General features: G+C 38.0%; 2 protein-coding genes across 9 annotated transcripts in view; one reads left to right on the forward strand and one right to left on the reverse strand.

Annotated features, from left to right (window-relative positions):
* The window catches only part of LOC129447378 (uncharacterized), a 29,131-nt gene extending 25,968 nt beyond the window's left edge, over positions 1–3,163 (forward strand). For all 8 annotated transcript variants that reach the window (XR_012371113.1, XR_012371116.1, XR_012371115.1 and 5 more), the window contains one exon: positions 2,404–3,163. Coding sequence is in view for 2 of the 8 variants with exons in the window: in XM_073871255.1 (XP_073727356.1) it covers positions 2,404–2,449 (46 nt within the window). In the remaining 6 variants the exon portion in view is untranslated. The remainder of the gene's footprint in view (positions 1–2,403) is intronic.
* Positions 3,164–3,981: 818 nt separating this feature from the next.
* On the reverse strand, positions 3,982–5,967 carry LOC129424470 (odorant receptor 131-2). The gene is made up of 2 exons (XM_055181143.2): positions 5,604–5,967; positions 3,982–5,495 (listed from the first exon to the last, which is right to left on the reverse strand). Exon 2 carries the CDS (start codon positions 5,490–5,492, stop codon positions 4,521–4,523), a length of 972 nt encoding a protein of 323 aa, XP_055037118.2. The 5' UTR covers positions 5,493–5,495; positions 5,604–5,967; the 3' UTR covers positions 3,982–4,520.
* Between the last annotated feature and the right edge of the window lie 6,895 nt (positions 5,968–12,862).

Here is a 12,862-nt window from a genome sequence, read left to right on the forward strand (position 1 = left end):
TGGGGCTTACGATGAATAAGCTGAATTCCCAAAATGTGGGCGTGTTCCTTTAAAAATTGAAGCCTAAATGCCATTTTCCAAGATATTACATTTTATAGCATCTAATGTTTATTTCTCATGTCCTCTTTGTGACTTAGAAACCTATTAAGTTCTGATTTTGGTACTGGACAAATTAAAGGATATATTATGAACCTTATCTTGCATATTTCATCTCGCCAGCAGTTTTTAATTCGTCTATGATGCATGTTTGCTATTCCCATATTTATATCTTCTTAAGGGACAATACTTTAGAAATTTGTATATTTTAGAATAGTCAATATGTTCCTGTTTAGCAGTATAGATTTACTGTCCTTTCAAAATAACTTGATTATTATTTTATTATTGTCCAAATAGCCTGCAACAAAAATATTCATTGTATATCGTTTAAAAGGATAGTTAAGCCAAAAATGATATTAAACCTATGATTTACTCACCCCCAAGCCGCGGTGTTGTTGTAGAAATCCATATTTAAAATTTTATAAATGAAAATAACTAGCTTCCGGTAACGCTGCCATCTTAGCTTCAGCCGCATTCAAGATGAGAGAGTATGCGGTTTACGGAGGGTTCTCTGCTGCGGCTTGGGGGTGAGTAGATTACCCTCAGAAGACCTTTGTTGATCATCCTAGAGCCGTTTGGGTAACTTCACTGTTAACAACTGGAAGATCTAAGACATTTTCTAAAATAACTGAAAATGTGTTAGTCTGAAAAATGATGGACATATGTGTCTCGTACAGCTTGGGGGTTAGTAAATCATGGGTTTAATATAATTTTTGGCTGAACTATCCCTTTAACCATGCAAAGCCACATGTTGTTTTCATCATGTACATGTGTTTAACTGCTTGACAGGACCATGCAATTTTGTGTATCTTGTATTAGAGCAGTTGAAATTTGGTGCGTAGAGTACAATTCTGTCATACCACTGGATGTTGAACATGGCAAGGAACTCTCTGTGGATTTAAGAATTACAATTGTTGCTTTCCACAAGGTTGACCTAGGCTATAAGGAGATCGATTACATCCTAAAACTGAGTTATATTACAGTGGCCAGGGTCATACAGACCAGGGTTTTCCAAGACAGTTTCCATTCGGAACAGGACTCGCAAGGGTCGATTTAAGAAGATAAGTCCTTGTGCTGTGCGTCAGGCTTAAAGGAACAGTATGTAGGATTGTGGCCAAAACTGGTATTGCAATCACAAAACTTGTGGCTAAAACTGGTACTGCAATCACACAGCTGGTGGCCAATAGACAAAATGACAACATAAACATCAGTTGAGGGCTGCAACTCCACTTTTTAAATGACAATATCCTGGCCGGATCACTGTTGTCAGTGATATAAGTATTTGAAATGAACATGATTTCTTAATGTCTAGTGACATATCAGGGACATTTTATGATTAATTGATAGAAATTTCTTACATACTGTTCCTTTAAAAAACACATCCTTGAGTGCTCTCAACATTGCTTTAGAGGTTGCAGAAGGTCACTCTATACGTCGCACACTGCAGGTCGGTTTCTGTGTTCATTACCGGAATACTCTTCTGAAGCTATGAACCAGCTTCAGTAGAGGATTCCTTCTGGGACAATGGCTACAGTGACTGACTTGTTGCTGTGTGCGACGTTATTGGCAGCACTCATGCATCTGTTTTTGAAGCCATCTTCTGCACCTGACGCACAGCACAAGGACTCAACTTCTTTGATCGACCCTTTGGCAGTTCTCCTCTGTGTCTAACCCGTCTTGGAAAACCTTATTATGACACTTGCTACTTTACTGTAACTCAGTTTCAGGATGTAGACGATCTTCTTGCCATCTGTGTGGAGAGCAACAATTTTAATTCTCAAATCCTCAAAGTTCTTTGCCATGAGGTGCCATGTTCAACTTCCAGTGGTCAGTATGAGAGAATTGTACTGAATGCAATACATTTTAACTGCTCTAATACAAGTTACACATTTGAATGGTCCTGTTACGCAGTAAAACACATGAACATGATGAATAGGACATGTGGGTTTGCATGGTTAACTTACATGCCTCTATTATCACTCAATGTGTACTCACTTTTGTTGACAGCTATTTTGACAACAATGACTATGTTTAGTTATTTTCAGAGGACAGTAAATCTAAACTGTTATACAAGAGGCACATTGACTGCTCTACTATAGAAATTAGTTTTGAATATTTTATTGTCCTTTGAGAAGAATGGTTGCTGAAATCTGAGGGGTGAATTCGCTGTGGTGAGTTACTGTATATCTCTACATCAAAATAAATGCAGGATTCATTCACAGTGTTACTTGTTGAATGTTAAAATGATGCAATTCAGGATTCCATTAAGTAGCTAATTCAAGTCATTCAATTTTCCTTCTTTTCCAGATGCTTCTTTAGCATAAACCCAGAGAAGGGCACCAAAGTTGAATGAAAAAAAAACAAAAAACAGCTCCCAGTGAATCCCAGAGTCCTTACACTCATAGCAGACCTTGCGGATCATGAATGGAGAGCAGATTAAGGTTGGACTCTGCTATTAGTATTTTGATTTTTTTTTTTTAGACATTTTACAGGTGTTCTGTTCACTTTAAGGATACAAGTTTGCAAATTTGTATTTGTTTACTTAATCGCAATGTTAAGTCACTTGCTGATGCTCAGACTTTGTGTTTGAGATTTCTGTGTTGTGTGTTGAATGTTCCATCCTACAAACTTATGTAATGGTACTATGCGCCTGTCATTTTAAAAAAGAAAATATATTTGTAGCTGAAATTAAATCTGTTTAAAGCCAATGAAATTCAGAGATTTTAAGGTTTATGTGGTTATGCTGTTTTGTGTACTGTCAATTTATGAATTTATATTTCCCTACGGAAAGATACTTTTTGATATAAAAAAGTTAAAATCTGTATGCTCTCTATACATGGGTTGTGTATACCTTTGGTGTTCATGTTTTTCATTAACATGGTTAAACCATTCTGATGATAGAACGTTCTGTGTATGTTTTTTTAAATGTTGCTTTCTGGTAAATTTCTTGTATTTCAAAATGTTTGTTCTGCACTCTTGAACTGTTTAATGAAAAGAAATATGAATGCCTAAATTTGTGTTTACAGAATTTGTGGTATTTAAATAAAAATGTAGCCAGTATAAGTGATCTAATTGTTTTGCTTTATTCTGGAATTTATGAATCACAAGACTTTGCTTTTTTTACCAATCTACATGCAACCACAGCTGAAAGTTTTTAACTGTAAATTTTACAGTTCATTCTTAAGTGTGCCATAACTTGATAAACATTTCTGCCATTTCTTTACAGTAAATTTCTGCAGTCATGGCTACCAGTCTTTACTGTTAATTCAATAGTTTACTCTTTATCATACCGTAAACCAAAGAACATTTTTACCGTTTTTTTTACGGTGGATTTCTGGCAACCACAGCTGCCAGTTTTTCACCGTAAATTTTACGGTATTTTTTTCCAGGCCGTAACTTCATTAACATTTCTGCCGTTTTTTTTAACAGGAAATTTCTGTAGCCATAGCTACCAGTTTTTACCGTTAATTTCACAGTTTACTCCTTATTATACCGTAAACCAAAGAGCATTACTACCGTATTTTTTACGGTGGATTTCTGGCAACCACAGCTGCCGGTTTTTCACCGTAAATTTTACGGGTTTTTTTTACAGTGCATCATTATCAATCTATATCTTCTTTTGTATTCTTTAGATTAAAGAAATTCATATAGGAACAACATGAGGGTGAAAAAATGACAGAATTTTCATTTTTGGAAGAACTATACATTTAACTAATGTTAACAAATATAACTTTATTGTAAAGTTTACTATAACATGTCATTAGCTACTTCATCAAAAAAGAAATAAATTAAATTCTTAACATTTATCTCAAAAGATGTGTTAAAAAACATTTGTTCAGCACAAAATATATAATTTGAATAATGCGTTTCTATTGCCCACAGTAAAGAGGTCAGCCTTTATCGCTCATTCCCAAAACAGACAATAATTATAATTTATTTAATATTGAAGAATATTACTGATTTTCAATTAATCACAAATTGACAGACCAACATTAGTGGTATTAACATCAGCTTATAGCATGTGAACAGCTAACTTAGATTTACTGCAAAGTAAGCATTTTTGAAAAAGCTTGTAGGCCTTTGTGATCTTTTGTGATCCTTATGAGCAAAGCATCAAGCGTCTTATGCATTAACTAGCATGAAAGGTAAATACTGGACTGAAGTCTCATTAATTTGCGTATAAATAACTTTTCAAAATCGTGCAGTGCATACGTCAAAGTCCAGCTTTGCATATGGCCAGTATTTCCCATTTACTTCGGTGGAGAGCAGGTTTGTACAAATAGCACGTGTCATTTTATGTATTGGTTTCTATTTTCTAAATATGATTTACATATTTATCACATACAGCTAACACACAACTATATAAATTGTTGAACCCCATTTAGACAGATAATTTTTGATATTATAACACGTCTCCAGATCAGTTAATGTACATTAACACGGGGTCTTGCTCTACCTGAACGATAACAGAAGTAATATTTGAATAACGGCAACAAGGCCATGTCTCTCAGACCATAGATCAAAGGACTCAAGCAGCGTGGTAGAATAAGAACAGTAATGTAATTCAGATATCTGAGGTTTATAAAGAAAGAAGAATTGTTACCTGACATCATGTACAGTGTTTTCACTATTGTAGCATATAGAAAAGAGGTGAGACACAGACAAAGTTGAATCAGGTGCAATAGCACTGTCCTGAGGGCTTTCTTTGCAGAATCTTTATCAGATGTAACAGACCTGGCTGTGATCATAATGCTAATGTAAGTAAAAATAATAATTACTCCAACAGACACAAAATAAAGAATATCAAACCCTTGAGCTTTATCCATCTGCCATTTCGCTACAAACAGTTTCTCATACGTGCAAAATGTATTATCTGATAAGCTACTGGGGTTGACAATTAATAGTAAAATTATATCTATAGCAATATTCAGAGAGCTAAGGATCCATATGAATCCCAAAATGATGTTGGTCTTTCTTGGTGTGACAATGTTGCAGTGTCTTAAAGGGAAGCAGATAGCCACATACCGCTCCAGAGACATCACTGCGAGTGTCAAAGGAGAGTTACGGAAAGTGCAGTGGGAGATAAAGACAAAAAGAGCACACAAGGCTTTGGTGATTTGCATTGGGATACAACCCAGAATATACACGATGGTTGTGAACGATAAAAGTACAGAATCATTTATAAGCATGTGACCAAACAGAATGTAGCGTGGAGTTTCATAAAAGACAGACTTGCTTCCTAAAGCAAAGAGCATGACACAGTTTACAAAGATGAAGAACAGGGGTATAAGCACAGCCAATGAAATTTTAGTTTGAGTGCCAGCATCAAAGTCTATCTTAAAGAGTTGCTGGTACAGAAATGACACCTCTATGATTGTGCCATTGGCCACTGCCATAAGCTGAAAGAGAAAAACACAATTAAACTACTAATGAAAACTCATAACACTCACAAAGTCAATTTCTAGATTTTGGTTCATTTTTTAAAAGCTTTAAGACTAACAACAGACCTTAGACACAAATGTGTCTTCTTCCTATGGTGAATGTGTCAGACATCAATTTCCCGTCCACGCCAGCTGCAGATCCTGTAAAGAAATGCTCATGAACTTATATAGCATTTACAGTGCCAGCTAGAATGTGGTAACCATGGCATGAGGGCAGAAGAAGGAGAGGCACATAGGATGCGCTCATGAGCACCCCCTACAAACTTAAAATGACAAATGGTACACTTCACAGGCACATGAAGGCCACATATCTTTAAATCAAGTGTGCAATTTGGGACAGGGCCTAAATGTATGACAAAGAGACAAAGAAAGAGAAAGGTGGGTGAACCTCTCGGTTAAGGATGTAACGCTCATTCCCTGAAGGAAGGGAATGGAGATGTCACATTGTGACCGATAAATTGGGAACGCGCTTCGCGGGACCGGTCTACTTCGAGAAGCTACTAAAATGCCAATGTACTTGCCATGCAGTTATTTGCATCTGCTTGGGCCACCCTGCTGCGCAGGTATAAAATGAGCTTTAGGTGCAATACCAAATCAGCTTTTATTTGCTGAGAAAGCCGAGCATCAGTGCCAGGCTGGAATCAACAGTGGAACAGCAAACTGTGACGACGGGATGTGGCATCTCCGTTCCCTTCCTTCAGGAAGTGAACAATCCTGAGACAATCCCTTTCAGTTGGTAACTACGATGTCACATCGTGACAGACGATTTGGGAATCCCTACTAAAGTGCCACTGAAGCTGACCCTTCCACTGCCTGTGTAAACCTTCCTCCCTTCACATAAGAGGTGGAACATGGGCTTTCTGTAGAAGGCCGGTTACAACAAGTTCCTTAACCCACAGTAGTGAACTAGGCAAACTGGGAAGTGAACATGCCTGGGTGGAACTAGGAACGCTGCGGAAGCCACCCACTAAGAAGGTTACACTGGATGGCATATTTAATATGGAACAACCAAAGATTCCCCCCTTACGTAAGCATTTTGAACGGCATCTTGTGAAGAGCTTGAACGGCATCTTGTGAAGAGCTCGAATGCAGGTCCATGATCGGACGCAACTGGCTGCTTTTCTCGGGTACTATGAAGTAAGGCTGTAAAACCCTGACCTCATCTAGACTGGAGGGACTGGCTCAATTGTGTCCTTTGTCAGTAGGACAGCAATTTCTGCACATAGTATGTGTGCATCAGCAATGAACACCGGATAATTTGGGAGGTTGTTGTCGGCCAAATTGAACTGCATAGCCGAGACGGATCATACGTAAAAGCTAACGTGACAGGCTGGAAAGCTGTTTCCATGCCCCCAGGTCCTGAATGAGAAAAATTAATGGCACGATCGGGGTACCCGCAGCTAGTGGAGTGGAGGTGATCACTGGTGTGTGCATTTCGGCCACAATGATAGAAGTGTTGTATAATGTAACACTTTCCTGGGTCCGCTGATAGGTTCGTTGTGAGGGTCCCAAGCCTCTTGACGCACCCGCTGGCGATGGAGGAAGAGAAGGACAATGGGTTATGTGCCCGGTCATAGCTCCATTGTTCCTCTGGAGACCTGGAAACGGAAGGAGAATTTGATCTTTTTGTGGTTAAGTGGGGGCTGGCTTCAAAGCTGTAACCAAGGTTTCCTTGGTAATCCTCTAAGGGGGGGAGTGGTGCTGTCACCATCTCCTAAAGAGAGATCCCCTCCTTCTCCAGGTTGCCAGTCTCAGGGCCGCTTGTTCTTACGCTTTCCACCATGGGTAGCGGGCAGGGTGGACTGCTGACGACCGATTCCTCATTTCTTAGAAGAAGTGCCCAGGGGAGAAACGGAGTCGGGTCTTATCGACATCCTACATGTCCACCAGGCACAGCCACAGATGGCGTTTCTGGATCACTAAGGTGGACATTGCACGTCCGACGGCCTGTACGGTGACTTTGGTCACATTGAGCGCCAAGTCTGTAGCTGACTCTGCAGGTTCTCGGAGAAGCAACACGTCTCCGCAAATCCACAAGGGACATGTTCTCGCACACGGAAAATGAACCCTCCACGAACGCTGCCTCAGTGTGCTAAAGACCCAAACATGAGACACAATGATCTTGGCCATGCCAGGGAGCCATGTACATGCCACATCCAAAACTATAACACGGATGGAATGCCATCTTTAAAAAGAAACATTTCGCCAAATGAATGGCTTAAAAAAGACACAAAGTTCAAACGTGCTGCTCTTTTAGGGAAATCACTCTTTTGTGTTGCACTGAGCTGATGAAGCAAACAGGGAAGCTGTGACGCACACACTCAAACTCAAAAACTGAGAAAGAGAAGGGGTGGAAAACTGTGAGCGTCCGCCGTGGTGCTGACAGTCCAACCAACTTAGCAGAAGATCTCCCGTATTTCAAAGCAAATAAGGCTGATTTGATATTGCACCTGAAGCTTGTTTTATATTTGCGTGGTGGGGCGGCACCAGCAGATTCAAAAACCTGCATGCTAAGCTCATTGGCATTTTAGTAGCTTCTCAAAGTAGATTGGCCCTGTAAAGTGCGTTCCTAATTTGTCGCTCACAACGTCCATGTGTGAAGAGCAAGGCAGAGACTGTGACAGAACCCCCCCCCCAGGATGCTTAAAAACGAAACAAAAAAAACAGCAGAGAAGTGTGCCAGGGTGGCGGGGGTAGAGCAGAAGACCCAGAGACCAGGGTGGCGCTGGCGGAATCAGAAACCATGGCGGCACTGGCAGAAATGGAGACCAGAAAGGAGCCAATAGAACCGGAGACCAGAGAGCAGCCGGCGGAGACCATGGTGGTGCTGGTAGAGACAGGAACCAGGGTGGAAATGCGAACCACAGTGGTGCCAGTGGTGACAGTAACCTGGACAGAGAGAGAGAGAGAGGAGAACCTGGTTAGATAGACTAGGCAGCTTAAGAATTGCCATCTTGGCCATGGTAGAGAGTGTAGGGGAGCTCTGGGGCAACCATTTCAGCTGACCTATGGGACTCAGGAGCAACCATCTTGGCTGTGACAGGAAATTCATGGTTCACAGATTCAGCCTTATGAACATAACTGGAAACTTTTTTAAACATAGGTCCTATCCTTGGAACCCACTCAGACATGGCAGCCATCTTAGTAAGCGACCCGCCGTAGCAGCCATCTTGGTAACCAACCCGGGTGTACCAGCCACCTTGGTAGGAGCCATCCTCCTTCACCTCATCCAGAGTGAAGAGAGGAGGAGGAGAGGAGGCCAATAATGAGTGTAAAGACATGAAATTATTATTTTTAGTCATCAACTATGTTTATGTCCTGTTTTTTATGTTAAAGTCTATTTTAAGAAAGACAAATCACTTTTTTCTTAAGTGTGAAAATAAGCTAAATTGTGATGCAAGAAATTAGAAGAAAATAAATATTTGGGTGGTGTAGTAACAATAAAATGTAATTAATTCCATATTAGAATAATCCATCTCATTTAATTTCTAAAATACCCTAAATAGACAATCATGAATCAGTGCGAACGTCCTACGGCGTAGGACATCTTTGTTCTCACCATCTCAAATTGAAATACCCATGACACAGTTTTTTTAACTGACGGGAGGAGTTCTTATGAACCAATCACAGCGCTTGCGGTCCGACGCGCTGTTAAAAATTTGGCGAGTTTAAAGCACACTGTTTAAAAATGTGCACTTCAGGCTACGGCATAGACCTTACGCACGACTATAAATTGGACTTAATGGGCAGTATTATCCGCTTCTGACATCACAAAGGGGGACAAATATTAATGAGCTATTTTTTCTCATGCTTGCAGAGAATGGTTTACCAAAACTAAGTTACTGGGTTGATCTTTTTCACATTTTCTAGGTTGGTAGAACCACTAGGGACCCAATAATAGCACTTAAAGCAACCCTATGTAGTTTTTTTACCTTTAAATAATGTCTCTAAAATTATTTCAGTGATAGAACAACTTTTAACTGGACAAATTGTACTGTTGCTGCAACCTGAGCAGCCTCCTAGCTGCTACAAGCACACTCCGAAAGTGGCAGTGGAGGGTAGAGCACACAGCCCCGCCCCTCCCCTGCCTGCAGAAGAGGCACTGTTGTGCTTTTCAACCACATGGGGGAGCTGTAAGTCATTTTTATATGGAAACTACATAGTGTTGCTTTAAACATGGAAAAAGTCAGATTTTCATGATATGTCCCCCATACGATGCAACAACAAATTCAGCACAGAGTTTAACCTATTTAATTATTATTTGAATTAGATAACAATAACATAGAACATTAAAACATAGAGGTGCGGAAATAAATGCAAATATAAAACATTAGCTTAAATTTGACCTGGCTGACACAAAATGCCCACTTTTTAATCTGGTCTAAACAATCCACAGTGGGTTGAAAAATAACACAATTTTAGTAAAAGTCAGTGATTGGGAGACTTGAATAATTTACTGAAAATCAGCCATGGGTGAATTTTACCCAGTGGCGGTTCATTAATGACATATAACAAACTTTGGCTGTCCCTCAAGAGTGACGGACTCTTGTGTAAGGTTAGGAAAAAACTATGTTTTGCTTTGACATGATCTTAAGCACAAGTTTTGCTCATGGGAAAAGAAAATAACTTGGGCACAGTTGAATGTTTGTCTTTAAGTGCTCCCTAATCTTCTCATTACGATATTTATGAATAATTTATTATCCACCTGCCTATCAAGTGTGCTGTGTTTGCGAAAACAGAAACCTTCCCTATGGATATAACCTTCTGTTGTCAGTGCTTAGGGCTTCTATTTGAATTTATCTACACGGAAGACATGCTAAAAAGTTATACACACACAAAAAAACAGTGGCCACAAATCATTAAATAATACATGTTTTTATATGATTAAATGGTTCTTTATCATTAAGCAATTATGTTGTTCCAATTCATTTACATGGGTGGTTCAAAATAATTTCCATATGTTTAAACATGTTTTAAAGAGAAGTATTAACTGCCCTGGCAATACAATGCAAAATTTCACAATGAGTAAAGCAATATACATGCAAGAATATAAATAACCTGTCCTTAACATAAGTATAACCTTAACTTTTAACCACAGTAGTTACCCCAAAACATAACATAAACTTATCTGAATCCCAACATAAACAAACACTAACAAGTCTTCTTATCTTTCATATTGCTCAAAAACACACCTTAAACACTCAATATTATCTTTATTCTGCTTACTCAGCCATAAGAGCAAAGCATTATGGGAACTCAATCTTCTGCATAGTTTCAGTTAGTTTATACGAAAATGATTCATGTATTCCCAAACACAAATGTCAATTTGTCCATTAAACTGCTCATTCATCTTAAACTCATCTATAAAAGGTCAACTGAGCAAGCTCTGAAATCATAAAATACCTGTAGTTAGAAGCGTTCAAAAAAGATGTTATACGAAGAGTTTGGTTCCAAAACGAGATAACAACTGTACTTTTTTAGAAGGCTTAAATCAAAACAAACCAACTACAGTTTGATATTAATTGTAATGCACAATCAAAAAACTCGATTTTTTTCAACAACAAAAAAATGGCGTTTTGGAACCAAACTCTTTATAGGGGAGAGCGGGGCACAACCTAACGCTTTTTTACTTTGGCTCTATCATTCAAAAATATTTAAGTTATATGAATAATTTTTTTTACACAATCAACACACACACACACATCTCTGCTACAAATAAACACTTAAAGTTTGTTTGTGGGACCTACCATTATCGTACAATTACACCGAAAGTGACAGGAGTGCAAACGTTACAACTTACCCCATAGTGGGGTTAATCACCTGCTAGAAAATTTGGTTTAAACACAAATAATTTAATAAAATTCTGTTTATATACTAAAGGTGGATATTGTTTATATATCTTCCTAATAGATAGATATCCACACATTCATTCATCCATGATCTTTTATCTAACCATCCTTGTGTTATGCAGCAATGCATATAAATATAAAAATTTGAAAGGGCTGCACAAGTATAACAAAAAATAATAATTGTCAGTTATTTCCCCTGATATTGTATTAACAGTTATCATTTTGATGAATATTATTTACATTGTTTCCATTTCATTATCATTGTATACTGGAGGCTTAGTTTTAACATTGTGTAATAACTAGCCCCGCTGTGTAAAAATGTTTTCAATCCCAGCTATCATTACTAGGAGTTGCTGACATGTTTCAAACTGGTGTTATGTTTTAGGTAACAAGACAGTGATTCAAACATAATAAGGTTGGATTTGGTGACTTACACACCCAACTCAGAAATTGAAAAAAAAAACACATAAGATGAAGAAATGTACTTTGTTCAGTATTTTAACCAAAACACATCAAAACTTTTCAAAAATTCACAGTAGATCATCTTCTGACAGTAAGAGAAAAAGACCAAAAGCACAGATTGCTCGGACTTGTATATGTAAAGTAGCTGCGTTACTATTAACCCTGCATTAGTTTGTGCCCCGCTCACCCCTATATATTGTATACAAAATGTTTGTATTATCTGTGGCTAGTTATTAAGGTTTTTCAACAAACAATAAATCAGAAAGAAAGATGGTGTAATAAAATGGTATAATAAATGCTTCAAATTGATAAGATGGTGTTTCTCAACAGTGGGCCTCAACAAAGATACAAAAGGCCCTCAAGATAACAAGCATTAGAATAGGCTGACGCCTTAGTGTTTCCCATTTCTTGTTTGTATTTTTGTAATCTTTTTAGTATGTCAACCTCTAGAATATTTTATTGTGTATTGTTATCATGATATTAATAATAATAATAATAATAATAAACCAATAATAATAATGAAGCAGTGTATTATTGTTTGTATTATTGCAAATACTATTCACTAGTCAATCATTATGACTATACTGGACCTTAGGGAGCACATCATTTCTAAAGGGAATCCTTGTTTACGCTCTACATGATGACAGGTGTTAGGTGCACAGGAGGACACAACCATCTAAATAATTTATGTGTTATAATGAAAAGGTTTTGATGTAGCTCTTAAGGGACGTCTTAAACTCTTGTGTCTTCCTTCAAAGAAATGTTTACTTAAATTTTATTCTGTCCATCATCATCATCACATCATTGTCACATAGCAGTTTAACTTTTCAAACTTTACCTAACGTTTAGTATTAATTATTTTATTTGATCAGACACGGTTGTAAATGTTTTGGTGAATTTGTAACAAACAAACTTTATATCCTAGTCAGAAAAAAGAAAAACTAGTTTATGTAGACTGGTTATTTATCATGCTAAAAACATGCACAAAAATACTGTTATTCGCCTGTAGCCTAT

Source organism: Misgurnus anguillicaudatus, chromosome 9 (genome assembly GCF_027580225.2).
Source record: "Misgurnus anguillicaudatus chromosome 9, ASM2758022v2, whole genome shotgun sequence".
NCBI lineage: Eukaryota > Metazoa > Chordata > Actinopteri > Cypriniformes > Cobitidae > Misgurnus > Misgurnus anguillicaudatus.

Bases quoted from the DNA above. Each gene is read 5' to 3' on its own strand.
- LOC129424470 (XM_055181143.2), bottom strand. From the start codon at position 5,492: ATGGCAGTGGCCAATGGCACAATCATAGAGGTGTCATTTCTGTACCAG.